We start from the raw sequence: 26,091 nt of genomic DNA, 5'->3' as shown, positions 1-26,091 counted from the left end.
GAGGTCCCTGATCCTGAAAAGGCTTGTTCCAGCATTGTAGGGCAGTACTAGGACAGAGAAGTAGGAGGGTGTTGGTAGGAGAATGGGTGGAAGGAAGAGGGCTTAGGGAACTTATGGGGAGGGAGGAACTGGGAAAGGGAAAATTATTTGGAATGTAAACATAGAATATAGAAAAAAAAGTTATGATAAAAAACAAAAGTCAATGGTTGAACTCAAGAAAAGAACTTGAAGTCAGATCTGTTTACTGCTCTATCCAATATGCTATTCTATACAGACCTCCCACCAAACTCACTTCTCAACCAAAGAAGTATAGCAGGTCCCAGATAGGATGCTCTTTCCTAGCTAGTTTGTAAGCCAGCTTATACTTTGCTAGAATTCTTGACTAGTCCATGACCACCTGCCTAGGAAATATACTACCCATAGTAGGCCCAGCTGTTGAATATCAATTAACAATCAAGACAAGTCCCCAGAGTCATGCCTACAAGGCAGTCTGATCTGGACAGTTCCTTAATTGAGACTATTCTATCAAATGAATCTATGCTGTTTTGTTGACAGTTAAATCCTACCAGATTAGGAGGCCTTTAAGCAAAGTGAAATATATAAGGGGCAATTACAAAAATTTGCTTGAATGTTATAATTAAAATATGTATATATATGGAGAATACAGAGAAGACAGAGTTATAAAGGATTCTAGAGAAAAACTATGTGATCATAGAGAATTGGGCTAGTTCTCTACAAAGACAAAGAAGGAGATGCCAACACTATGAACTTTAAGTGGGCTGGGGCGGATGTCCTTGCAGGGGACAACCATGACAACTCCTTTCAATTTGAGAGTGTCCCACTCATCAGGCAGGAAAGTGACCTCTCAAACTTCACTTTAGCCACAAAACTCGGTGAAGTCAGAAAATGGCCCCGCCACGTCAGAAAGCCTGCCGGTCTTTCTTGATAATGGAAGAAGGCACACTGAGAGAGCATTCAATAAGCATAAAGCAAGCATTATCGATGTCTTAAAAGTGTGAGTGGCCCACAAAGCCTGGGAGCGCCAGTGTGTGGACCTGCACTGCTAGCCCCAGCAGGGACCAGACTCGCACCCTAAGCGATAATGCATTGTGCATTAATGCCTGGCATTGAGATGTCCTGACAAACCACACCAGGGGAGTTTCCAGTCAAGTAGTCTCTGCAAAGCCCAAGCTAAGGACAGGACAGGGGCTTTGCTTAAGAGGAGGAAGCCTGTCCAGGTAGGGAGGAATTTAAGACCACCTCTGTATCAGGCTCCACATACTCTCTCTGGAGAGACTGGCCCAGGAGAGCTCATGGACAGAGATGCTGCTGTATACATGTCCTGCACCAGGACTCCCAGGTCAGTAACTGCAGAGACCATGTCAATCCACTTCTTCACAAGGATCCCGCTGCTCTCAGCATCCTCCCTGATGAGACTATAGCTGGTGGCCACACAATCATGAGAGCCCGAGTTCAAGACCCAGCACTCTTTCATGGACCAAAAACCCCAAATAGGTCAACTCCAAACCAAATCAGGTGTGGAGACAGACCTGGTCCTTGTCGAGCTGGTAAGGTGGAGACAGGTGAATCCTAGGGGCTCACTGGCTACCCAGTGGAGCCTACATTGCTAACTCCAGGACAGTTAGAGATCCTGTGTTAACACAGACAGTACCTGAGGAAGGACAGGTGTGGTAGTCCTCTGGCCTGCACATACACACACTGTACTCATGCAAACTCACTCACTCACTCACTCACTCACTCACACGCACACACACACACACACACACACACTTTCTTCTCTCTCTCTCTCTCTCTCTCTCTCTCTCTCTCTCTCTCTCTCTCATACACACACACACACACACACACACACAATGGTTTAATAAAAGATCCTTGGTTCACTGAGGCAGTGAAGACATTGCTCATCACTAATGTGCCCCAGACACATTAGTGTCTTTTGTCAGATCTTTTGACTGACAGATGAGTATCTCCAATGCCAGTTTGATATCACCAATATATTTCTTTCCTTCCCTATCACCTCAAATTCTGAAGGAGAAAAAGAGAAATATGAACAGTTGGAGGCAGCCTGACTCCCTCGGAGAAAATTCTTGTTGGGCTGCCATTAGCTCTACAGGCTGTTGTACCTCTCACAGAGCCCAAGCATGGAGAGGCAGGAGAGCAGAGGAGGTGGCTTTGCCACTGACATTTTATGGTTAACTTTTTTGGCTAAATGTCTGTAAGTACAAATGCTCTGCCCCGCAAAAAATTGAAACCAAAGCAAGATGGCAGCACCCTGGAGAAGGCCTGTGCTTCTATTTCTGTTCTTCAGCCGACTCCTCTCCCTCCCCCACCCACCCCCAGCTGCCAAGCTAGGTGTTTGGCTAGCATCCACTGTAATCTGTTCTCCTTCATTATGCTAATCTGTGGGCGGAAAGATTTCTGTCATCTTCGAATGGCTTGTACAGCAACGGTAAACACCTTGGCCTGTCTGTAATTGGACAGGTGTCTGCACTGATGTCACCCAGCTTTTAATTCAATTAAAGACCTGGCTGCTCTGCTCTCATTACCTACTCATTTCCGTTGCACTTTTAGTCTGGTGGCTGAAATCTGTGCATGGCATTGTCTACCCTGAGTCTAAAGCCAGCAGACTTTCTGCAAAGATCATGCTTCAAGGGAGGTGTGTGTGTATTAGGAGAGATACTCGAATAATGTAGAAAATTTATTCATTCTCTTTTTCTATGCCTTTGTCTCTGTGTCTGTCTCTCTGTGTCTCTGTCTCTACCTCTCTGTCTCTGTCACTCTGTCTCTGTCTCTACCTGTCTCCCTGTCTTTGTGTCTATGTCTCTGTCTCTATCTCTCTGTGTTTCTGTCTCTGTCTCTGTCTCTCTCTTGCTCACTCTGCTTTCTCCCTCCCTCTCCCTCCCTCCCTCTCCCTCCCTCTCACTCTCTCTCCCTCCCTTCCTCTCTCTTCCTCCCTCTTTCCACCCCCCCCTCTGCTTCCATCTCTCTCATGTCTTCCATTTACTGGCCATAATGAGTTGTGGACATGTCCCCTGCCACCATGCTGTCTCTCATTTCCTTTCCCCAGGGCTTTCCTCCATCTCCCGAGAACTCAGCCAAGTGCCATTCTCTGATTTATTTGCTGGCGTCTCACATTTGGATAAGAATGCGAGGGTGGGTCAGAGCAAAGCACTTATTAAGAGGCCATCTGGTGAGGGACACCATGTAGGCTGAATGGCTCATCACTGGGGACAGAACAGAAGAGTCTGGGAAGAGGAGAAGACAAGGGGACAGTTTTTTGCCTTAAGATTTCTACCATGGTGCTGATAAATTATAATTCTCAAGTGTGCATCCAAGCCAGCCCAGTGAGTGGATTAGAGGGAACAAATCAATCCAGCTTGCCATATTTTCTGCACAGGTCTCTTGGAAACAAACTTCTAACACAGACATTTGAACACATTGACCCCAGAAAACTGTTTGATGGTGTTGAGTATGGATGAAAATTGCATAGTCTAGAAGAGGTATCTGGTAATCTCCAGAGATGCATCTACTGTCCCTGTCTCTGGCATGCAGGATGGTGAGGCGGGGCTTCTGCTACTGCAGATTCTGTGGCATTCTAAATATCAATAAGCTGATGAGTGGACTATTGAGTGCACAGCTTTAAGTGGGACATTTGCATCACCTCTTTCTAGGCTCAGGGAATTTAGTTGAAATAACCATTATTATATATAGTTAGTACAGGCATAAAACATAAAAATGAGATCGTATAGTATTTATAAAATGAAGTTGGTCTTCAACCTGCTTGAACTCTGGAGGAGCCTTGGTACTTCCTCCTACCTGAGCCAGTGCTTTGGAAGGGTTACTAAGCCCATACCTTGGCAGTGTTAAGTCCAGCGTTTCTAATACTCAGTCTCTTTCAAATGAACTTTGTGGCCTAGTTTAGAACTTCTACTGGGAAGCCTAGGAGATCGTATACCTTGGATCCAAGACTGAGCAGATTTTGATGTTTCCAAGTAGGAAGAATAACTATTTCCTTTATAAAATATAGGACTTAATCCCAGACTTAGAAAATGGTTTAAGCAGTGATTTGAATTGACCTTAAAGCAATACCCATGAAGATTCTCTCAGCAGGCTTACAGAGAACATCAAAATTTAAATCAATGCCTGCTTCTTCGTAAGAGCCACAGAGTCTCTGTCATCTTAATTATAAGGAAGCTTGAAGCCACAGGCTTGTGTTAACTCCTTAACTTACAAAATGCACAGGTGCTGACCTCAGTGGAATGCCCCAAGAAATAATGGATGTGACTCAGCCGGAAGGCATGAGGCAGGAGGGAACTGAAAGCAAGCCATTTCTGCTGACCACTGCCCCACGAGCTGGTTCACAGTATGATGGAGTCACCTGATTCTCAGAAGGGCTGTGGGTTTGCAGCGAAACATAAACTGCTCTTAAGCCAAGGTCGTACCCTCCTTTCTGATCTTTGTTGTGTCCACATGACTTAAGCCTGTCCAATATGGTGGAAAAGGAAGGTCATTAAGAACAAAACTGCACTTTTAATAGCAAAGACTTCATTTTAATGAACTTCATTTTAATTAAAATGAACTTTAAAATGTGTTCAGAGATTTATCCTTACTGCAACAATTTGTTTACAAAGAGTGACTTGTCTTTCAAACCAGGTGACAACACTTCTTAAAGAAGACAACTGACTCAGAAGTGTGTGTGTGTGTGTGTGTGTGTGTGTGTGTGCCTGTGTGTATCTTTCTGCATCAATCCAAGTATGATACAGTTATAAAAGGATGAAAGAGTAGAAAGAGATAATTTGGGGAAACTTCCTTTTCTTTATCAAATATGATTGATAACGCTAATGTACTTTTATAGAGTATTATGAGCATACAGGCATACCTCACTGCTGATCACTGGACAGCAGAATTTAAATATTATTTCCACTTTTAACCAGTGTATGTGTCACACCAAAACTGAAACCCAAATGCTTATAGCATTTGCAGGCTTAAATGAATTACTTGTTAAAACAAAAATAAAGAGAAAACCAAAAAGCAGATGGCCTCACAGTATCCCCTCAATGGGTAAGTCATCCAGGCACATTACATATTCCAGGGAAACAGACAAAGCTCTTAACTCATCACCACTGCCCAGCCTAATGCAATTCTTCTACATTAGCGAAGCAGGAACATTACATCACTTCTATTTTTACAATTTCTGTCATAGGGCTGTATTTTTGTCCTGTGCAAATCTTCAGACCAATTTCTTTCAAGATTTACATTTAAAGAAATAGTTTGTAATAAACCACAAATAAATTTATGGAGTACTATAAAACTGGCACAGATTTCCTCAAAATTCATCTGTGAACAATCCCAGTGAAATGAATTTCTTTTTTCATTTCTTCCCCTATTTGCTGATGGTGGCAGAGACCACTAGTTGACCTCTTAGTATATATTATACACCTTTTCCTCAACAAACTAAAAGGTTTCCTTCTTACTAGATAAATGGCTACCTGGAGCAAGGTCAGCAGTCCCAGCAGTCCACACAGCCATGTCACTGAATTCATATCACAATGTTCACCAATGATAGACCAGTTCTTAAAATATCACTTTACCATGACTATGTGGATCTTTCCCTAACTGTTCTAAGTCTTTGCTGAGTGGAGTCACACAGGCGAAGTGAAGCCCAAGCAGCCATTTTTGAACATGAAGCCAAAGACTCCACCCCAAAGAAGGTAGTGAGTGTTGCCAGACTATGACAGCTCCCTCCACACTCACAGATGGTGGACATCTAGCTCCAGAAGAGGCCGCCATGTTGGTTAAGTCATTTCTCTGAGTTCTCTATTTTTCAAGTGAAGTTAGTTGAAAATGATAGATAATCTTTCAGCTATTTTGCATACACTTTCCTTCTCTGTATTTCCCACTATTTGGCCTCACCCTGACAGTCTAGCCTAGAACACACCAGATCATTTACTGTTTTTAAAATTAGTCTATGAAATAATGGATCTCATCAGGGCATTTTCCCACAGGCTTATATCCTTTTAGCATCATCACCCCCAGCACCCTCTCAGTCCCCGTTCCCTCCGAGCAAACCACCTTCCTCTCCAAAATTCACTTCTTTCTACTTGTACTCTTCTTTAAGGCTGAATAAAACTCCACTGTGTACACATGCCTCCGTTCTCAAGAATTCATCTGCTGAAGGACATCTAAGCCGCTCTGTACCTTGGCTCTGGTGAGTAGTGCCATGGCCAACATGGATGCACATGTCTCTCTGTGATGTGCTATTGCAGAGTCCTTAGGACACATGCCAGGAGGATACAGCTGGTCTACATGAACGAGTCTGTCATCCTGTTTCCTGTATTGATGTTTGTTTGTGAGGAAGCTGCAGTGAGTCCATAGGGGCTACATCAGCTTCTGTCTCCAGCAGTGGAGCATGAGCCTGCTTCTCCTTCCATGTCCTCCCTGGCTTTTCCTGTTCTTTCTCCTCTTCCTCTTCCTCGTCCTCTTCTTCTTCCTCTCTCTCTCTTTCTCCCTCTCTCCCTCTACCTCTTCCCCTGTCCCTCTTCCCTTATCCCTTCTTCCCTTCTTCTTTCCCTCTCCCTCTCCCTCTCTCTCCTTCCCTCTCTCTCTATCTTCTTCCCCCCCCCCCCCCATCCTCTCTCTCCACTCTCTGTAAGGTAGCCATTCTGGCAGGGGCAAGTTGGAATGTCAAATCAATTTTAACTGGCATTTCTCCATATCTGAGGATTTCCTCATGTTTTCATTGGCCATTTTATATGTCTTCTTTTAACAATTCTCTGTTGAATTCATTTGCCAATTTATTGATTGGATGATCTCTTTGTTGTTTTTTTAATTATTTATTTTAGTTCTTCATATATTCTAGGCACTTGCCCCTGATAGATGTACAGCTGTCAACGTTATACAAACCATTAGTTGTATGCTCTGTAAAATCAATGAATATTTTCTGCTTTCTATGCATATCATCAGAATACTGTAGTGCAAATGCTTGATTTGTATATTTTGTTATGATGTAAAAATTTTGAAGTCAATCTTTAAAACCTTTCCATCTACTATTAATTTTTTTTGCCATAGAGAAAATATGCATTAAACTCTAAATGGTTCAAGTCAGGACCAGCCCTGTATGTCATTTCATAAGAAAGTTCTTTAGAACAATAACTATGGTGAAACTCTTCAAAGAATGAATAGTTCAAGTCTTAGTACTACTAAGCTTCACACAATATACAATATTAACTTCTCATTAACTAAGCATTAGTAGCAGACACTCCATAATTTATCCATAGAAAAATTATTACCCAAGACCTAAAGCTAAGTGTACAATGCAGTGCTTGCTCTTGAAGAGCTTATCAGCTAATAGGTAAATAAAATGTATGTACGGAGAGTGGCCACTTAGAAACTATAGCGTAAACACCTGCAGTTCGATAGGAAGAAAAAGTCACATCACATTGACTTAGAGAGATCCAATACAACCTCTCAGGTAAATATAATGTATATTGTAATTTAAATATAGAACATACATAGGCTCACATTTACATATATCTGTTGCAGTGGTTTAAATAGAAATGATCCCCAATAATAAAGGTTATAAATTCCTAAATGTAGTTTTAAATTAAAAATAAAAGAGAAATTCAGAGTGACGCCTCCCATCTCTAGGCTGAGTGAGTAGAGATCTGCATCCCAGTGTGATCCTCAGGGTCCTCGCCTTGCACTGTGAGCTCTTCTTGGCAGGCCTGTACACACCCTCTCCACCTTACTCCATGTGCCCTGGGATTTTCCTGGCAGAACTAATGTAGCTGGAAAGTGGGGAAGGAAGAGTGTGGGTGGTTCCAGCCTGACCGGTGAGAAGGTCCCCCAAAAGAGCACGTCCCTGGGCTATGGCTTAACCTGGGTGGTCCATGAGCCCCACACAAAAGTACAAACCTGAAAAATAAGCCAAACACAGAATTTAAAGTCCTAGCGCAGGATCCCATGAGAGGGGCTGCATTTCAGAAGCCATTTCGGAGTCCCCTGATATGACAGAGCTGAATCACTAACTGCTACTCAAAACTACTCAAGAGAGAATAGAAATGAGTAGATTTTCAGGTAGTCACTATCCTGCTCCACACCACCTTGCTGCTCCACACCAGAAGTAAAACCAACTGCATAGACCAGAACTAGTTTTAGTGAGAAAAGCTATTACCAGTCGTATTATACATTGAAATCTCTTATTTTTCTACAAAGATGTAGATTTGGTTGTTAATATCTAAAACATTATTGTTGTTGTTGAATAGTAAATAATTATTTTGGCAGAATGCTAATTACTTAGTGGTAAAGGGAAGGAACATAGCCCTTACCATTTTAGAGCAATGGTAATACAGTAAGACTATTAAGAAAGTGATTCTTGTTTAGCAATTACAGCCTTAACAGGATGCCAGGTGCTCTGCTAATTATACTGATAATTAAGTTTATGTGCTCAAACAGCTCAAGAAAAAATAACCATACATGTGCACATCCTTGGATCCACTTATTCTTGGTGTGCTTTCAGATCAGGTTCTGCACCTCTCTCTGCACAGCCTCAGTCAGAGGGGAAAGGCCTGAACTCTAGCTGCATCTTGGCATGTTAACAGGGCCAAAAAGAAAAAATCCACAGAAGCTACAGAGAGTTAATTGAAGCCCTTTGTAATGAGTCTACAGAAATAAGGAGCAACTGCAGCAGAGCTTCCTACCTGGAGGCTCAGGTGGAGGAGATGAACTCTGAACTCTGGCCTTGGTAGGCCTCTGTGGCCCAAAGGGGCCCATTTGCTCCTAAGTTGGTCTATTAACCCTTGGACTCTCCAATGCTGGTGGGATTACCCTCACTGAATCCTCTAGATTGGCCAGAATTCACCAGGCAAATATTTAACTATCTAGTTTTGCTGTTCTGCTTGTCTAGTTCTTCCTTTTGATATTCAGATCTAATCACTTGTTCCTCTTCTAACCTCTGCCTTCCTGTGAGACTGGTCATGGAGTCCAACACCCCCTGTGCTTAATTGTCTTGCTAATTGTTAACTTTGAATAATATTTTGTTAACTACACTTATACATTATGTGAAATAAAAGTCTTCCTGTATTTCTTTCCATTCTGAATCTTCAAATTTCAACTGGGAGGGAAAAATTATCCCAATGATTTCTGGATCAAATTGTAACTCAGTAATGGTGTGAACTTTCTCTTAACCCCATTTCACCATGCTAGATGGGCAAGAGAATTATTCAGCCTAAAGCTCTAATACACAGGCTCAATTCCAACACCGTTAAACGAGATGCTCCACAATTAGGCAAAGGGTAGCAGGATATTTTAAAGCCTCTTCACTAGGAAGCCACATCTTCTGAGAAGCCAATAACAGGGGCAAATGCTTATGAATATCTGAAGGACAAGAGACAGAAATTTGCAATATATCCAAGAGGGCCAGGGAACCTGAGTCCCCAGCAAATGAGCAATGGCTCTGGCTCGTAGTGCCTCCCTTCGTTGAGCCCTTGGAGGAAAGGGGCTGAGCTAGTATGAGGGCAAAGCAAGTTTCCCTCAGTAGACCTGTCACCCACCCATGAGAGTCTTCACTGACACCAACTCGCTGAGCAGTAAAACGGAAACTTAGTGTTCTGAGGGATGGGGCTACTGAATTGTAGAAGGTAAGTTTCTGGGGTAGACATTCAACAGATGGAGAAACTATATCTGTCCCAGTGAGGAAGACATGGCAGTAGACTGGCTTCTGTCACCAAGGGAAAGGACAGTTCACATGACTCCACAGGGAGCACAGAAGGGGAACAGTAGAGGATTAGGCTCTAACTCTTCAGAGGTCAGCCTGCAGTGGCTTTCTCCATCAGTCAGGCTCCATGTGGCAGTAAAACACAATCTTCCAGAACAGCACCACCTTCTGGTCAGCAAGTGTCCAAATACATGAGCCTGTGGGGAGAGAGTTCATTTCACATCCAACCGAGAATGCCTGTATTATCTCAAAAGCGCTACTTGATGGCAACCAATGAATTTGGTGTCTATGAATCAAGGGGCAAGTTAAATGGTAAGCAAGCACTTAGATAGCAATCAAAAATATTGAGAGATAGGAGGAAGTAAGAGCTAACAAAGTAAGAAAGTGAAGAAGTGGAACTTTAAAGATTGAAATTGAAAAATTAAAAGCCAGTCAGTCAATGAACAGAATCCAAAGCTCAAAGACATGAATCAAAACCAATCAAAAACCACAAAACAATTATAAGACAATAACCTAGAATTTAAATACTTTAACTCAGAGATCTATAACTATGACTGGACATTCACATCTTTCTAATTCTAAGCAAAGTACTTTACATGAGGAGTTAAATTTTACCTTTGCAATACTTATGCAAATGAGGGCTTCATACCCCACTGAGATAGACAACTTTGGTTCAGGGACATTGCTTTATACTTGTCTGGGGCACTGTGATAAATCATTGACAAAACTGGGCTCTGAGCACAGATGGATTTGACACAACTTCTGAATAACTAAAATAAGGTAGGGGCAACCTGAGAAGGAATAATTAAGCTGAGAACTTGCTATTTCTTACAAAAAGTAATGATTATATACATAAGGCTGAATTTTTCACAGACAAGAGACCTAAATCTGTGGAGTAAAAGAGCTCATTATAAAACAGAAAATTAATTAATGAAAAGAAACAAACTCACTTTCTTGAAAAAAAAAACTTTTCAACTTAATTGGTAAAGAATCCCATATTGGGCAATAAATCTAAACAGTCTATATTTATCCAGTATCAGCATTATTTTATTCAAATAAATGTGACTCTAAAAAAGCAAAATTAACAGAAATATTAACATCTTAACCAAAGTCACTTTAGTTATGCCAAAGACAAGCTATTTTCCCGATTGACACGGAGGCTTGCTCTGTGGCAGGCCCTGCTTCACAAAATGACCCACCACCGCTCTTCTGCAAAGTCTGCTCAACTTTAACCCACCCCCACCTCCAGCCCTGGAATCCATTCTGCTCTCCCTCACAGCACTTCCCAGCCTTTATTTTCTTTACTCTGAAGTTCTCTGCCTTAGATATTACCAAGGTCACTTTGACAGTGCTCAATGCACATGCTCCCCCATGCTTCATGACTGTTTGTGTAGTAGCAAAGCTCTCTGGCAGACTTGAAGTTATCTTTTCTTGCTTATGATTCCATCTGCACATGGCCTTGCCTGCCCATCAGAGCTCTCAGTAGCACACATACCTCTTGGGATCAAGTCAATGAGTCTTTAGTCTATACTGGAAGAAATAGTAATGAGGAGAAAGAAAGGGCTAGAGAAATGGCTCAGTGAAGCCTTTGTCATTCAAGCGCAAACCTGACTTTGAATCCCCTGCATCTTGTTCCAGAGGATTAAAATCTATGACCATGATGGCAGGGAACATGGCAGCTGGCAGACAGGTATGGTGTTTGGCAGTAGCACTCATATCTGATCCACAAGCATGAGGCAGAGCAAGTGGGGTAAAGTGGGAAGAATGCTGACTGGAAATGGGATGGGCTTTTGAAACCTCAAAATGCACCTCCAGTGATGCACTTCCTTCAACAAGACCATGCCTTATAATCCTTCCCAAAGATTTTCATCAACTGGGGACCAACTATTCAAACATAAGAGCCTACGGGGGCCATGCTCATTCGAAGCGCCACATCCTGTTAGCCTGCTCTATTCTACTTCAAAGAACCAAGTGGCTTTGTCTCAAACAGAAGGCAAGGATAAACTTTAGATATACTGTGGCACATATGTGCCTATACAGACACAGGCAGACACACACACACACACACACACACACAGAGAGAGAGAGAGAGAGAGAGAGAGAGAGAGAGAGAGAGAGAGAGATACACACAGACACACACACAAAAGATTAAAAAGTAAGATGAACAGCAAATGGCCAATAAAATGGCAGATGTTCATCAGATCACATCTGTCATCTCAGATCTTGGGAAATGGAAATAGGAGAATTAGTGTGAGTTTGATGTTAACTTGATCTACATAGTAATCTATATAAATCATTCCAAGCCAGTTAGACATTCAGCATGGGACCATGTCTCAAAATAATGACAACGAAAACAACAACAACAACAATGCACATACACACACACACACACACACACACACACACACACACACAACATATATAAATATCCATACAATAAGAAAATGCAACATCTGCACCTTGAAGGTAGAAGCAAAGTCAATGATGCAACTATAAAAATAAATGTGAATGAGCAAAATTCTGCTTCTAGAGCAAAGAATTTCAAGATGAATGTAAAACTCAGCCCAACCACAGAACTACCAAATCCACTGTGAGTTTAAGGGTGAAAATATATACAATGGATATGAAAGTCATAAGAACAAAAAGAAAAATGCCAATAGAAACAGTATTTTGTGGAAAACTGAAAAGTTGAATTAATGAGAATTTTGCCGCTCCTTCATCAACAGATTGCTTACAGAAAATCAGTAACTGGTCTGTGACTTTCTCCTCCCTATACCCCATCCTTGTATTTCCCATACTGATGGTAACATCCACTAATTCACTGACCTGGTTCTCAATCTGGCTTGTTCTTCCTCTAATATAGTGAGTGGTTCTCAACCTTCCTAAGTCTACAGCCCTTTAACATGGTTCCTCACGCTGTGGTTAACCCCCCCAACTATAAAATTACATTGCTGCTATTTCATAAGTGCAGTCTTGCTGCTGTTATGAATCATAATGTGAGAATCTGATATGCAGCACATCTGTGACGCCCAATGGGGTTGTGACCCACAGGTTGAGAACATCTTGCAGACATCTTCCAGAATCTTGAAAATGCTTCTCTAAGTTCCGTATCTGACTTGATCCTACACTAAAAATAAATTTGCTTTTATGAGTAGGGTATTCATAATTGACTTATCTAACTTGAACAAATACTAATTTACTCTGAATACAAAATATGCATTCTTGATTTTCAAACAACTTATAGGAAAAAATGAAAGTATTTGATCAACTATACAAATATATTTAAAATATTTGTATAAAGTACAGACTAAAAGAAAAATGGCAACATTTGGAAGCTCTATATTACATGAGAAAAAATCTAGTATTCCTTATATGTAGAGAAAAGTGGGACCCAGGCACCTGAACCAATTTAGGTCATAGTGAGTAAATAATCCAACAGTTTCTCTAACAAGCAATAACTTTAAATTAAAACAATATCTTCAAACTTTTGATTCTCAAATTTGCAAAGATTCTTAAAAAACATAAAATATAGTGGTGGTTAAGATGAAATGAAATGTAAATCCTTGTGTTCTTGCTGATAGAAGTACAATGTGTACAACCTTTGGGGAAATTTGTACAAAGTTTTGAAAGTGATAAGCCTTGAAACCACTACTCATTTGTTAGAAATTTTTACCTGATATTACATACTGCATCAATAGAGTAGAGACACTGACATCTCCTGTTTATAACACTACACATGCCAAGCAGCATTTTATTTGTTCTACACAATTGTGGTGTTATTTTCTCTGGTTATCTTTGGGATATGTGGTTGCATTTCACTCTCATTAGCACAAATGAGATCTGAAGCATACAGAGTTTGAACTGATGTCTTCAACTTGCAACAGTTAGGAAGTATTGGGGCAAGAATGGATCATGTAATATTAATATTCCTTTCGGTATATATTACTTTTCCATTTAATAGGTTAAGAAAAACACCAGAGAAGGATCCAGGGGGTAGTTTAAAGTCCCTTCATTAATTAGTTTTCTCACTACTATGAACAAAGAGCTGATAAAAGCAACCATGAAATCACTTTGTCTCAGGGTTTGAGCAGATACAGTGTATCAGAGCAGGGAAGGTGTGGTGGTGGGAGCCTGGGGTAGGCGGACATGCTGTGTTCTCAGTGTGTCTGTAGGCAGTGAGAACGCTGGTGCTCCTCTGGTTTCCCTCGTCTCATTCCTTCTGCACTTCAAGCCACTGGGACAGTGTCTCCAACATTCAGCATGAATTTTTCATTCTCTGTCAAACCTCTCTGGGAAGACCCTCACAGACACCTACTCCTATAGGTCAGACTCATGCCTGCAGTGGAAAACAAGTCATAGAAAGTCTACAGAAGACATTCAGCAGTTTGACTTGATCAGTAGATAGGAAGACATGGATGAATTTAATGAACACTTTGAGAAAATGATTGACACATGTAGATATATGGAGGGAAGGAGAAGATTAGCAGGCAATAATAATGCTCAAGGGAAGGGCAGACAGAACTGATCATATCTTTACTGGTAAGAAAGTTAACAAGATCCTGCATAGTAGATTCAACTTCCATTGTGGTATCTAATGTATCTAAACTGTGAAGACAACAATGTGGGAGATGTAGAGGGGACAATTGCACTTGGGTAATTTGGAAAAAATAAATTATAAGAAGGAGCTTATTGAAATGGGGCGGGACTGGTGTTGCTTGAACTGTCATGATAATCTGTCTAGCTAATTGTGCAATATGGAAGAAGTTCAACTGGGGACTTCAGGTTGAGTTTCCACCAGGACGTTATTAGAGAGACGAAGGAAGTAGAGAACATAGGATTTTATAGAAAATTTGGCTGTGGGCTGATGAACTGGCCTAGCAGGTAAAGGTGTTTGGCGACCTCAGTCTGGCGACCTAAGCTCAATCTCTGGGACCACAAGGTAAGGCAGAATGACAGAATGAGCTTCCCAACCTCTCCTTGATGTGGACATACGCACTGTCCCATGTGTGCTCATACAAATGCACCACAGGAAGTAAGTGTGATTAAAAATAAACAAAATCCAGCGATATATACATATTTGGATGAAACATAAAACTTCTAAAGACAGGATGAAGGCTTGGGGTTGTATAATAAACACGCTGGAAAGAAAAAAGTGATCAAGGAGATGTTCACATCTCCATGATGACTCTAGTTCAGAGAGTCTGCAACAGAGGAAGGGTTTTCCTCTTGGGGACAAAGACTTCTACTTGGCTTTCTAGTTAAAACTGCTGTAGCATTTTCTAAAGCTGAAATTCCTATTCCTATGCACATGGATTATGGTGTGAGATTGTCAGTGAGGTGTGGGCGTATTCTTTTCTAATCATTCTTCATGGCCAGCTGCACTGTGAAAAATTGATTCCCTGATTTGCCAGTCAAATGGCTGGGGCTATAACCCCCCTCCACCTTGAGATAATTAGGTCTAATCAGCAATTTTACAATAAATAATGGTTCTGTGAACTTGGGCTAGTCCCAAAGAGTAAAGTTTTACATGCTAAAATATGCAAAGTGGTCACATACACATTTGTGCATGGATATATATACATACATGTATATGCATTTGTATGTATAGATATGTATATGATCTTTAAAAGGATGTTTATGCAATATTCAAAGGCTGTGAATCCTATAGTCTAGTCCTTAGAAGAAGAAGAAGGAATGAAGATGAACCACTGAATGCATCTATATTCACTGGAATCTGTGCTTTGCAGAATTACCCTTTTTATCCTAGGCAGATAGATACAGGATTCCATCACATTGATTTCCTCATTTGTTTGGTGGGATTTTGTGTGTGTGTGTGTGTGTGTGTGTGTGTGTGCATGCCATATTTATATGTCTCGGAATAGGGTATTGCTATGCAACCTAGGATGGCCTCGTACTTACAGTGTAACCCGAGCTGGCCTTGCACTCATTCTTCTCCCTTAGCTTTCCAAGCCTTGTGCTTACAGGTGTGTGCCATCATGGTCTGCCTCATTTTGTTGTTTTCCACTGGGCCAAATACATACATCCAATGTATTTGGGAGAGTAAAGCACGAAGAACTTTCTGTTATCCAAACCCAGAACAAACTGCAAGCCAGACTCCACCAAGGAGTCTCCTTTACCTGAGTGGGTGCTGGTGTCATTAAGCTCAGTGCTGGCAGCGGGCATCTGGGGCTGAGAGCTGTCCTTACTGTAGGCTTTCAGAACATACTTCTCCAGGACACCTTCAGCCACAGCAGGTTCATCCCAGGCCACCTCGACGCTGTATCCATTTATGCTCTGGGCTCTTGAGGGAGTTGGCACACTCTGTGGAGCTGGGAAAGAATAAAAGAGGGAGCGCGAGCGCCAGTGTGAGGGGATGACTCTTCCTATTCTTCACTTTTAATGGCAGCTGTAAATCAGACTCGACCATTAGCATAAATACAATTTATTAGAGTTGTAACTTTTCAGCATTGATTTAATATGACTGCACATCTTGAGCCATTCAGTTTAAGCTATATTTCAAAACCATCAAAACTCCATCGACAGAACATCCTTTTTAGTTGAGATCAGGTTTCCCCCTAAACATTGACTGTATCCAACGTGTTTAAGCGACACTCATCAGGAAGGAGGCGCATGGTCGGCAGGTAACAGGGAGAAGCAGTATAATGATGTGCTGCTTTGGAGCAAGGTAATTAGGCTGTTATTATACACAGTGAACTGACACTTTTATGCCTTTTAGGTAGCCCCCCAAAAAAGGAAAACCACACTTGTGGTTATATGTGGTCCTGGAATGGCTATTCTCACTTTCCAAATTTAATTGATTTTTAAACAGTTTTCAAAAAGCAAAGCTCTAGCAGGTATGATATATAGGACACATTTTTAATTGCATTTAGGAGGTAAAAGGAGTCAGTGCCCTCGATAGACTTCAAAATCAGTTTTGGAGACATTCTCTTCAGAGCGTCTCAGAACAAAATGAGAACACGTATAGGAACTGCAGAAGCTCACAAGCTGAGCGCTGATTTAAAAAATCTATAACTAACTACTTTTTATATATTTACACAGCTCTGATCAGTAACAACTTCATCACAGCTGACCACATGAGGTCACAAAGATAGAGCCCACAGAACTATGTGACAGCATGATGGACGAGAGTGAGGCTCTACCACTCCTGGGCTTCAGAGCCATCGATGGACGATGGGAGACAGTCAGGTTGCCCACATCAGTCTCCTCCCTGACTTCACTGTTCAGACTGATGCCACAGGACAGCTTTAAGGGAAGCAAAGTGGACATTAAGGGTGAGAGGGCACAGCAAGCTTACAACACTACAGGCCTCTACAGAAAACAGCGCACACAACCAAGTTGCCAGGCAAGAGACAAGGGGAAAGAGGGTGATTTTATTAGTTTTGAAATGTGGTATGGGGCAAAGATGGTACTGTCAACCAGATGGTCTTCTCATAAGGGACAGAGCAGAAAACCAACTCAAAAAATAATTAAATAGTGCAATCATTCTCCAGGCCTCGGGAGCTGCTTGGTCTTGTGTTCAGATTGCAAATGTGAATCCGTGACACAGGATGTATGGTCAGATCATGGCTGTACCTTCAGAACTCCATAGTGGGGTCACGTTGGGAAATTAGCTAACAACAGATTTTTCTAGACACCCACTAAATTGGTAGCATATTTAGTAGCATATTTGCTAAGAACATGGTGGATTGTGAAACAGAGATAGTAACATGTCAGCTGCCAATGACTTTTTTATCCTGAGTCTTCGGCCAACTCTGAGCTTGAAGAGGGTCTTGAGAGAATGTTCATCTCAATGTGTACATCTATATGTAGTTAATTATTTTAGTTATCTTAGGAGATTCCCCCATTATCCACTCTGGAAAATCTATAGGCAGCGAGTCTTGAAAGTTATTGTTCCTGTTTGAACTGGCTGTTTTTTGCATGTTAACTTGACACAAACTGGAGTCATCACAGAGAAAGGAGCCTCCCTTGAGGAAATGCTTCCATGACATCCAGCTGTACGGCATTTTCTCAATTAGTGATGAAGGGGGGAAGGCCCATTATGGATGGTACCATCTCTGGGCTGGTAGTCTATAATAAAGCAAGCCGAGCAAGCCAGGGGAAGCAAGACAGTAAGCAGTACCCCTCATGGCCTCTGCATCAGCTCCTGTCTCCAAGTTCCTGCCCTGTGTTAATTCCTGACCTGACTTCCTTTGGTGATGAACAGCAATGTGGAAGTGTAAGTTGAATAAACCCTTTCCTCCCCAACTTGTTTCTTGGTCATGATGTTTGATGTGGGAATACAAACCCTCACTAAGACAATAATCTATCGTAGGATTTTACATCCTTAAAATGAAGGTGCCTGGGCTAGTAAACAATTATTGAGAAATATGAAAGAATAGCATAGTGAAAAGCATGTTTGGGGACAATTATTTTATGGCTGGAGAAACTGTCCTCAGAGACAACAGCCACCAGTAATGAGCTAGACTTTCTGCTAGACATTGTATTGGTGGAAAACTCTTGATTCATCAAACACTTTGTGATCAATAGCTCCCAGTCATGCTACCCTAAGAAAGATTGTGCTGCCACAGTCAGAAGTACAAAACATCTACCCACTGCTAGGGGTCCGAAACCTGGTCTAGCTCGTCTCCTCATTGTTTCTCTTCTGATTTGAAAACACTAAACGTATTTGAAACTTTTCGCCCTTAAGAGTCACTCTACAAGGCTACTGCTCACCACCATGACAGATGTCTCCTAGAACATGGTAAAGAGATGTCCCTGATCCTAGAGTGCACTCTCTGTGACCCTCAAGAACTTGTCATCCCGTCTAATGGTACCCTCATGTCTATCTTCTCCCTTTTGTGATACCAATGATGGGTAGATGTTTCCCACTCTGAACTAGCATGGGGGCATCTGTTAAGTCTGTAAGTACCTTAGTCTCCTTTCTCTGAGTCTAAGGGGAAAGAAAAAACCCTAGCAAGACACAGTTAATTCTGATAAAATTAAATGCGGTGTTCTGTATTTTTCCATAGCCATTTTCAAATCAACCTAATGTTGCTTTAGGACATAGGCTTTATGTGCACAGACATATGCATATGCGTGCATAGTTATGTTTGCAAATCCGCAGACTTTACCTGTGCCTAATGTATGTCCCAGGCTCCAATCACTCGACACCGAACCTCCTTCGTGTGAGGCTGTGACCCGATACAGGTATTCTTAAAGGGAAATAAGAAGTAGAAAGTTTAAAACTGGCTTCCTCCAGACTTGCAGTGGGCTTTCAGCAAGGGAAAAGAAAGCAGATGGCAGGCTTGTAGCATTTAATTTTGAGACCACCACATTACCTGTAAAGGGCTGGAGACCGCTCTCGTAAACACTCTGCTGGCTTCCTCGATAAACCAGGATGGAGTCATTTCCCCCACAGTTAACAGTACTGTCACTTGATAGGCATCCATCCTGATTGACTCTGACAGCACGGCTGGACACAGATGCCAAGTTAACGACAACACCCCGAGTAAATGCAACTTCCTTCACGCAACCACGGAACCCTAGCAAACAGAAAGGGATTCGTGTCACAGAAGGGGCTTGGGTCATTAACGACCAACTGTTTCTGTACTCTGAAGTTTTACCTCTTGGGGGAGGGTTTAGTTAGGGACAATGATTAAAGTCTTATTTGAGAAATCTTTGTGGCTCTTGCTTTTCATCTGGCTAAATAGTCACAGAGACGTATTTATAGATACCATTTTGTAAAGCTGTGCATGCATAGACAACTATAATCCCACTTTGGCACATAAACAGGACTTCTTTTGTCTATATAGGCCTACATGTTCTAAATTATTTGATCTATAAAGCACAATTTAAACTCTCATCCAAGATAGACAGGACTCTCCCTGTGCCTAGTCAATGCAGGATAATTATTAGTAGGAGTAAGTGGTAAGGAGTGAAAGAAATCATCCCTGGATTTGTATGATTTGGAAACAAGATAGACTATGAAATGTTTATGTAGGACAGTGGCAAAGAAAACACTGCTTTTCATGTACTGGGGCCCACAGATACTGGCATGAGCTGTATAGGAATAATTTTATAGGTATGGAACATGTCCCAGTGAAACCAGCAGGGAAAGGTAAGAGTCCTGTGCTCTGCCATTTTCTCTGTACTCTGTCATCATGAATAAACACCTTGAATGCACACTGGGTTCACACTCAAATTAGCAGAGACCATCAGTCAGTGTCAGCAACACTAACCCTGTACACTTGACGGAGTGTGCATTTCACTTGCTGAGCCTAAAACACTGGCTACTTGCCAGGGGATGTGAGCAAGTAGATTTGTAGATTTCACTGTGTTTGCTAGAGAACAAACAGAAACAGATAGCTGTTCAGCCAAGGAATCACCATTTCCTTGAACATGTGTTGACAGAGGCCGTGACTATCAGGTCTGGCCAGAAGATGCCCAGAAATATGCCCCAAATTCAGATGAAATAGAACTGTAATCATGATTCCTCCATAAACACTCACCTTTCTCTACAAGACAATGTCAAGTTTGAAAAGTCTGGGTGCACTGTGCATGCTCTTAAAGATTAAAATGGTCAAATTGTTCTCTTCAGTGTTTAGCTGATATCTTATTATTTCTTCTATGGTGTTAAGCTGCAGTCTACTTCCTTTTAAATGCCTTTGGCTATTATTCCAATTCCTTCAGGCCTGACTGATCAATACTGCGAGTCTATCTTCAATACATGGTAGACATGAAAAGTTGGTTGAATTGAGTTGGAGGCAGTGAGGCTTGGTATAAGGTGTATTTGCTGGAAATTTCAGAAGCAAAGAATTCTGTTGTTAATAGCAGCCATTTCCTGATGATACATACGAGGATCATCTCACATCTCTGCTCCCTATTTTCTATCCTCATAAAATAAAAAAAGAGGACAAAAGACAGGCAGCTTTCACAATGAGGCTATGCTGCTCTAAGGAATTCTGCACTCATGCTTCTGGAGCTTCGGGTTGTCAGGACGGAGTTCTGGAGAAGGGTGGGGGTGAACACACACTGTGGTTTGTACACAATGCTACCGAAAGGTCTACTTAAAATGGCAACGAAGCCTCTGGGGGATGGTCTGTTTTAATCAAGTGCTTCCTATGAGGTTGTGAGAAACTGATTTCTACCTTCGGAAACAAAATGATGGGCAATCACCAGAGCTTGATGGTGAAACTATTGCTAAAGACTTTGATCACAGACCATGGCGCAATCAAGACACCTCTGGCCAGGAAGCTTCCTCCCTGCTGGCTACCTCTCACAGTACTGAAAGGTGATCTGTAGGCTGCTAGGGGATAATAATCACAAATAGTCTCACCAAAGCTATGGGAAAGATATGCTGATGGGTACAGGAGTCACATGAATGTTATGGTGGCAGCCAATTCTTTTATTAATGAATTTCTAACTGATTTATCATTGGATTCATTATATGGAATTGGAGGCCAGCTTCAGAGAAGGAAAGGCATGTCTAGGGCCATAAGTGTGACCAAGAACCCATGGCTGGGAAGCTCAAAGGCCCCAAGGGTGACTCTACTACTATGTACTTTGCTAAAACAATAATTAGTATTAAACTACCCTTTAAATGTATAGCCCTGTGCCCATAGATTAGTGTAGTTCAGATACACTCAGAGAAACTTCTTTGTGCAATGATTTATGTAGAAACACACAACTGGTCAAAATCCAGAGGAAAATGGCTACGAAGGCTCACCCTTTCTATCATACTCTTTACTCAAGGTTCAGAGAACACCACAGAAGAGAGCATAGGAGGATTACAAGAGCTAGAGGTCAGGGACAACTACAGCAAAGCAATGCCTTCTGGGCAGGACAGGAGCAATGCATGCATGCATGAGCTCCAACAGATATGGTGGCCTGCAGAAGACTGGAGCCAGGTCAAGTTAGTTCACTTTCCAACATGGAGGAAGGAGGGACTCCCATGCCTCCATCATTAGCTGAGCACCCATTGCCTATGGGTGGCCAATAGAGGATGGAAAGTCAGTTTCTTTTAGCAGCATAGTGCCTGGTAAGCTGAATGTTCTACAGTGAAGATCTCCACCCATCTCTGTATATGGTGCACAAAATGGACTTAGTGATAGATATAAAACCAAAGCAAGAAACTGAAAGGTAAAGAGTGGATTCTATAGGTGCTAGAAGATAAGATTTTTGGTAAAAATAATTCATACACAGGGTATACATAGATGTCAAAAATGTTATATCAGAGGCCTTTTAAAAAATGCTGAATGTGTTTGTTAGTGCTAGTAATACTAGTGTTTGGGAGGAGGAGACAACAGATCCCTAGGCTTTCTAGCTAGTCAATCTAGCCAACCAGAGAGATGTAGACAAGTGAAGAAACCCGATTTCACACTAAATGAATTAATACCTAAATATGTGGACAGTATCCAAGGAATATCACCAAAGGTAGACTTTTGGCCTTCATGTGCAAAGGCATATATAGTCACATGCAGGCACAATGTATGCCTGGATGTATATGCACATTCACATATAATAAAAACTGGCTAGACGTTTCATGTTAATCATGTTTCATTGCAAGTTTCAGAACTTAAACATCTAACAACATGGAGATCACTTACTGCATAGATTCTTAAAGGAAGGGCATGAGTATGGTAACTACCATTCAGTTTGTACATAGAGGGTTTCCAGAGAGGCAAGAAGTGGATTTTCAGACACCAACTGCTGAAGAAAAGATTCCTGGGACCCTAGCCTGCTGGCAAAGCTGCTGAGCTCACCTGCCAGGTCCTGCTGGGGTTTCCTTCCTTTGGAACAGACTCCTCTGACAAGGTGACTCCATTGTTTCAACAACTGTGCCACCAAACCCTTCATAAGACACTTCAGAATTTGGATGAACATGATAATAAAAAGCTGGGTTTGACAGGAGCAGGCTTCTTTATCACCTGCCTTTGTACAAAACAGAAATTTTTGGACCCTTTTTCCTTTCCCCAGCGCCCAAATATCTCAATATCTAGATGTCCCAAGTGTCTATGTGGAAGGATTGGAAAAGCAGTGGTGGGTTATGTGCTTTGAGAGGTGGGTAGGATGGGTTCTAGTTTGCCCCTTCCCTGCCTTCCATGGGTTTTCGACAGAGTCCACACTGCAGGATTATGTGCCTTGGGCAGTTACAGCTGGCCTTGATGTGTTCATTGTGATAGTTCCTACAGAAAGAACTCCCACAATTCTGTGAGGTGTTACAAAGTTAGCAAATTAAGTTGCTCAGAACTTTCAAAACAAAGAGGAAAATTAATTTTATGATTGATTTGAAGAAAAATTATATTAATGGCTAGAGAAAAAATAGGGTGAATACAACCCCAAAATGGAGTCTGAAAAAAAGGGGGCTCGAACTAAGAAGCATAGGAAAGGATGAGGTAAAAATAAAGACTACTGAGAGGACAGAGAGAGGTACACAAAGCAAAGGGAACTGTGTCAATCATGCACGCTACCTGTAGGCTGGCTATACGTTTCTTTGGTGGATATTCCCTCAGGTGAGTATATATCCAGGTAAAATAGACCAGCATGTCTCAAAGTATATGAGTCAGAATCTTAAAGCACAGGATGGATGGGAGTGGTGGCCTCTCAAACCTAAATTTTTATCACCTGTTCCTGTGCATGTGGAAAGATGACGATGACAGTGATGAGGATGACGATGACAGTGATGAAGATGACAATGGTCATGATCATGACAATGAAAAATACTAATTTCAATTTCTTACTATCTTCAAGCATATCTATGCTTGAAGACTTCAATAGTTTGTCAGTGGTTTAAAACCAGTGACACAGATAAAACCCACACACTAAAATAGCTTAGTGGATGCGTAAATAAAAAGTACGTTGGCATCATGGACTTATATCTAGTACAGATACGATTGCTCCCCTTGGGGCTGTGCTGATGCTTTACATTTGTCAGCATGAGTACAGCATCCTGCTTCATTCATGTCTCCAAGGCTTTCGATGGTGACAGGGTCAGGGATGATTCTCTAGTCTAAGCCTGGATACAGAGTTTGTTTTATCCAACACTGCCCATCCCAGTAAACAGGATGGAGTATTCTCACTCACAGAGATTTACCAGATTCCCTCTAATACTGGAAAGCCTGAAAATCTAGGGATGATCTTGTATGAATGTAATATTTTTAGCAGCTGCTACATCTTAAGTGCCTTGAAAATGTCATTACTGTCTTAGATCCTGGTTATTCATTAACTCCTTACTGCTACTCTGTTCAGAGTGTCCTTACAGCACCCCATATATTCTCAATCCGAAGTCATTTAAATCTTTATGTACTTACCAAATAGGCAAAGACTGCTTCGTGGAAATTTTAACCATTCATGGGGCATACATTTAAAAATGTACAGAGAACATTCTCTCTATGAGAGCACGTTTGGTCACACTTTGGAAATTTCTGTTGTTCCCAAGTCACAGAGGTGGAGCGATAGCAAACGCAACCAAAAGAATATATGGACTCTGGTATCTTCTTTTCTTCTTTCTTTCTTTCTTTCTTTCTTTCTTTCTTTCTTTCTTTCTTTCTTTCTTTCTTTCTTTCTTTCTTTCTTTCTTTCTTTCTTTCTTTCTTATATATAAGTACACCATAGCTGTCTTCAGACACTCCAGAAAAGGGTGTCACACCTCATTACAGATGGCTGTGAGCCACCAAGTAGCTGCTGGGATTTGAACTCAGGACCTCTGGAAGAGCAGTCAGTGCTCTTAACCACTGAGCCATCTCTCCAGCCCCTTGGCTTTGCTTCCTGTCCCTTGCCTTCCTCATCTGTCAGGTGCAGCTATGAATCGCCTGTTCATGGCTCACTCAGAGGCTCCTTGTGATCACGTCCTCAGTTCTTCTCATGAGAAGTGCTCAGGGGAATCACACGCAGATGCTGATGCCATTCTCCCTTTGTGTTTGAGTCAGGGGTCACACTACATAGCCCAGGAGGCCTCCAAAATTGCCATCCTCATGCCCCACCCTCTCCAGTGCCAACACCACCAAGTGCCTTTTAAATTATTTTTTTTTTCTAGTTAAGTACAAACATACATGAGTTAAATGCCCGGTTAGCTTGTTAACTGCTTTCCCTTTTTTGATGATTTTTGATAAAGCTGTCTAATGTTTCCATAAATATATTTGAGATTCTACTAAACTCATGTGCTTCATGTCGTTTTTCTGCCCAAAAATTCTACTGAAGAGCTATGGAGGTGATGAGCTCTGACATCAAAAGCTGAAACATATGAAATTAATGGTGTTTTCCTGGTTGTTTATATCTACACAAACTTTTATCTTTTACCTTCACATATAGCTAATGATCAATATTTTAATTTTTTTATTTTCTAAATTCATTTATTTTGTTCATTTGACTTTTTATTTTATTAATAATTTTATTCATTTACCTTTCAAATGATCAATATTTTAAAAGCCCAAACCACAGGTGCGTTCAAAGAAATTATGCATGCAATACATAAAATTACTTTATCTGTATGACACTTATTTGCTAAAGATATGTTGGAATAAATATGTTGCATTTAAGGAGTGTCCAGGCTGCTTGAGAGACAAAGAGCACTGTCTGCTCTTGCAAAGAAAGGACCTGGGCTCCACTTCCAGCAGTCACATGGTGTCTCTAACCTTCTTTAAGTCCCGTTCCAGCAGATCTGATGCCCTCTTCTGGCCTCTGAGGGTACTGCATTACATATACATGTGCTTAGGTAAGGCCCAAACAAAATAAAAATAAGCAAATCTTTAAAACTTAAAAAAAAAAATACCCTATAAAATATATTTTAAAAAGTACTTCTTTTTGATACTTATTAAAAAGTATCAAATATATTAAAAGAAGATACTTCTGTTTGAAGAAGTATCTGGCGAGTGTTTTTGTGTTTGTTTTGTTTTTGTTTTTAGCTTAATGGGATATTAGCAAAAGGAAGGCAGGTTAGTGGGCATAACTTTAGTAAAAATCTGCTGCCATATTGGAAACAGCAGAACCAAAGCCTGCCAGGGACAGGGGTGTCCAATGGTGTGTGCCTCTCAAGGGACCTTACCTGGCTCCAGAGTCAAATGTCTGTAGGAGTCCTGCAGCTCCCGTGGGATCCCGCCCAGATAGACAGGCGAATCCACCAGCAGAGGCTGGCCTCCAGCCCGTGAGGCGCTCTTTGTAAGTTCATTCACACCCACTGACAGCACAGGGCCTTCCTTTTTGATACTGACTGTATTCCACTTTCCATCACAATAGGCCAGTCCCAGCCTGAGATCCACCCGCGTAAAGATAAGGCTGGAGTTTAACGTGAGGCTCAGCAGCCCTCTCTTCAGCTCCATCTATATTTCATATTCAAAAAAGCAAAGAGGCGCATCAGGAAA

At 41.5% G+C, this 26,091-nt stretch overlaps 1 protein-coding gene across 1 annotated transcript in view; it reads right to left on the bottom strand.

The window, feature by feature from the left end:
• Nucleotides 1-26,091, bottom strand: part of Ush2a (usherin) — a 723,091-nt gene that overhangs the window by 389,313 nt on the left and 307,687 nt on the right. The window contains exons 26-29 of the mRNA XM_052200359.1: nt 25,776-26,049; nt 19,072-19,275; nt 18,865-18,945; nt 15,871-16,062 (exon numbers count right to left, since the gene is read on the bottom strand). Coding sequence (XP_052056319.1) covers nt 15,871-16,062; nt 18,865-18,945; nt 19,072-19,275; nt 25,776-26,049 — 751 coding nt within the window. The remainder of the gene's footprint in view (nt 1-15,870; nt 16,063-18,864; nt 18,946-19,071; nt 19,276-25,775; nt 26,050-26,091) is intronic.

Source organism: Apodemus sylvaticus, chromosome 12 (genome assembly GCF_947179515.1).
Source record: "Apodemus sylvaticus chromosome 12, mApoSyl1.1, whole genome shotgun sequence".
Taxonomy (NCBI): Eukaryota; Metazoa; Chordata; class Mammalia; order Rodentia; family Muridae; genus Apodemus; species Apodemus sylvaticus.
Note: the sequence above shows the minus strand (reverse complement) of the source record. Positions and strands in the feature narration are given on the sequence as shown.